This window comes from Miscanthus floridulus, unplaced genomic scaffold (genome assembly GCF_019320115.1).
Source record: "Miscanthus floridulus cultivar M001 unplaced genomic scaffold, ASM1932011v1 fs_304_1_2, whole genome shotgun sequence".
Lineage (NCBI taxonomy): Eukaryota > Viridiplantae > Streptophyta > Magnoliopsida > Poales > Poaceae > Miscanthus > Miscanthus floridulus.
Genome location: NW_027096548.1, coordinates 50,261 through 52,500, shown reverse-complemented (window position 1 = coordinate 52,500; position 2,240 = coordinate 50,261). Strand labels below are relative to the sequence as shown.

Genomic DNA, 2,240 nt, shown 5'->3' with positions numbered 1-2,240 from the left:
AAGCTTCCAAACAACAGGGCAGCGGGCAGCAGCACAAGGCAAAATATCACATGAAAATATACACACAACAGTCACAGCTTACAAATTAAAGATAGTAGTAGGCAGTATAGTACAGTACAACACACAATAATGGTCTTATGGTCCACACACAAATTAAAGATAAGTAGATAAGTAGATATTAATATTTAGATAACTTGGCAGCCTACTGTTGTTGCTGCCATCGTGCAATCTCCTCAGTCCTCACTCCGCAAATGCATTGCAATTTAGAATTGCTTCTTCATCCTCATCATCCTCATAGGCAATGTCATCATCTTGATAGTCAGGATCTTCAGGATCAGATTCCCACTCTTCTTCATCCACCTCTCTAGCCACTCTTGCACTCCTTCGAGGTTGAAGCTGTTCATTAGTTCCCATTGCATCTCCAAGGACACTCCATGGTATCCCTGTCTCTGGCATTTGTTCTAGCTCATCTTCCTCATCCCTGAAGACAACCAATGCATGATCATCCCCTCCCTCATAGAAAAATCTTTGAGCTTCAGAAGCATCACTACTTAGGAGCACTTCATAGTTACTCTTTCTTTTAATCTTCTCCTTCTTGGACATCAATTTATTATTGAATTGGATGAATACCAGAGAGTTGAGGCGCTCTGTTGTCAGCCTATTCCTTCTCTTTGTATGACGCTGTACATTATAAAATACAATTCCAACATCAGCACATGTACATTAAATTGGGAATAGAGAGCAACTAGTGGAGACTACAAACTAACCTGTTCAAATATGCTCCAATTCCTTTCACATCCAGATGAGCTAGAAGTCAGTGAGAGGATTCTAATAGCCATATATTGCAAATCTGGTGCTCCACCTCCATAAAGCCTCCACCAAGATGCTAAAAAATGAAGTCAAATGTCTCAAACATGTGCTGTTTTGATTGCAGAAAATTTTGTATAGAATTAATTGCAGTACAAATTTGGACAAAAATGATGCAAAAGCTTACCCGGGTTGAACTCGAAGCATTCACAGCTCCTTGCCAGCTTCTTTGAGAAGTTTCCTAGTCTCTTCTGGAACTGTTCTAAGTCCACATTAATAGCCCTATATCCCTTGTCATCATCTATACAGTAAAAGGTCTCCACACACTCCATGAATTTTTCCACTACTGTTGAATCATTGAAGATTGCTGGATTGTTGTAACTGTAGCAAGGATTCAGCATATATGCAGCCACATGTAATGGAGAATCAAGCCTATCTTTCATCTTCTTGTCAACAATAGCCATCACTTCTTTGTAGTTCCTTTCCACATTTCCAAATGCCTCCTTGATCTCCTTCTTTGCCTTGAGAAGTTGTCCATACACAAAACCCATAGATGGCTTCACATCCCCATCAACCAAACGTAGAACTTTCACCAAGGGCTCAAAGACCTTCAAACAAAGGGCCACATTTCTCCAAAATTGTATGTTCAACACTGTGGCTGTAGCATCCTTGCCCTTTTTGGTCTTCGCTTCAGGTAAGTCATACCACTTTGAGTCAACCACCATCTTCCTTAGACAATCCTTCTTTTCCATCATACTTTGCAGTGTAAGATAGGCTGTAGCAAATTTGGTTACCCCTGGCCTTATGATTTCTCTCTTCAAGGTGAAGGACCTCAAACATGCCAGGGTCCGGTGGTGACCATAGACAAAGATAGTGAATGATTTTGCTAGATCAATTGTCTTCTTGAATTTTGCAAGGTTGCCAATACCTTGCAGCATCAGATTGATGGTATGAGTTGCACAAGAAGTCCAAAATATGTTTGGCCTCTTGAGGTGCAGCAATGCCTTTGCTCCCATGTTGTTAGAGGCATTATCTGTCACAACTTGCACTACATTTTCAGCACCTACATCCTCAATTGCCTTGTCAATGAGCTCATAAATAACTTCACTAGTGTGTGACACATCTAACATCTCCACAGACTTGATAAATGTTGTGCTCTCACTAGTATTTGTGCACAGGTTCATAATACTTCTTCTCTTCATATCTATCCATGCATCAGTCATGATGGAGCAGCCATTCTTAACCTTCTCATCTTCACGGTCTTGAAGCAAGCTCTTCGTTCTTGCATACTCCTCATCCAACAATCTACCCGATAATCATGCTGAGTTGGAGGTTGGAAACCAGGACCAAATTGACCAATAGCTTCAACCATTTCTTTGAACTCATCATTATCACAAGCATTAAATGGAATAGCTGCAAAATAGAATGGTGTA

General features: G+C 40.5%; 1 protein-coding gene across 1 annotated transcript; it reads right to left on the bottom strand.

Moving 5' to 3' along the window:
• Positions 1-240: 240 nt before the first annotated feature.
• On the bottom strand, positions 241-2,030 carry LOC136531212 (uncharacterized). Its single transcript, XM_066523897.1, has 3 exons — positions 995-2,030; positions 768-886; positions 241-681 (listed from the first exon to the last, which is right to left on the bottom strand). Exons 1-3 carry the CDS (start codon positions 2,028-2,030, stop codon positions 241-243), a joined length of 1,596 nt encoding a protein of 531 aa, XP_066379994.1.
• Positions 2,031-2,240: the final 210 nt, after the last annotated feature.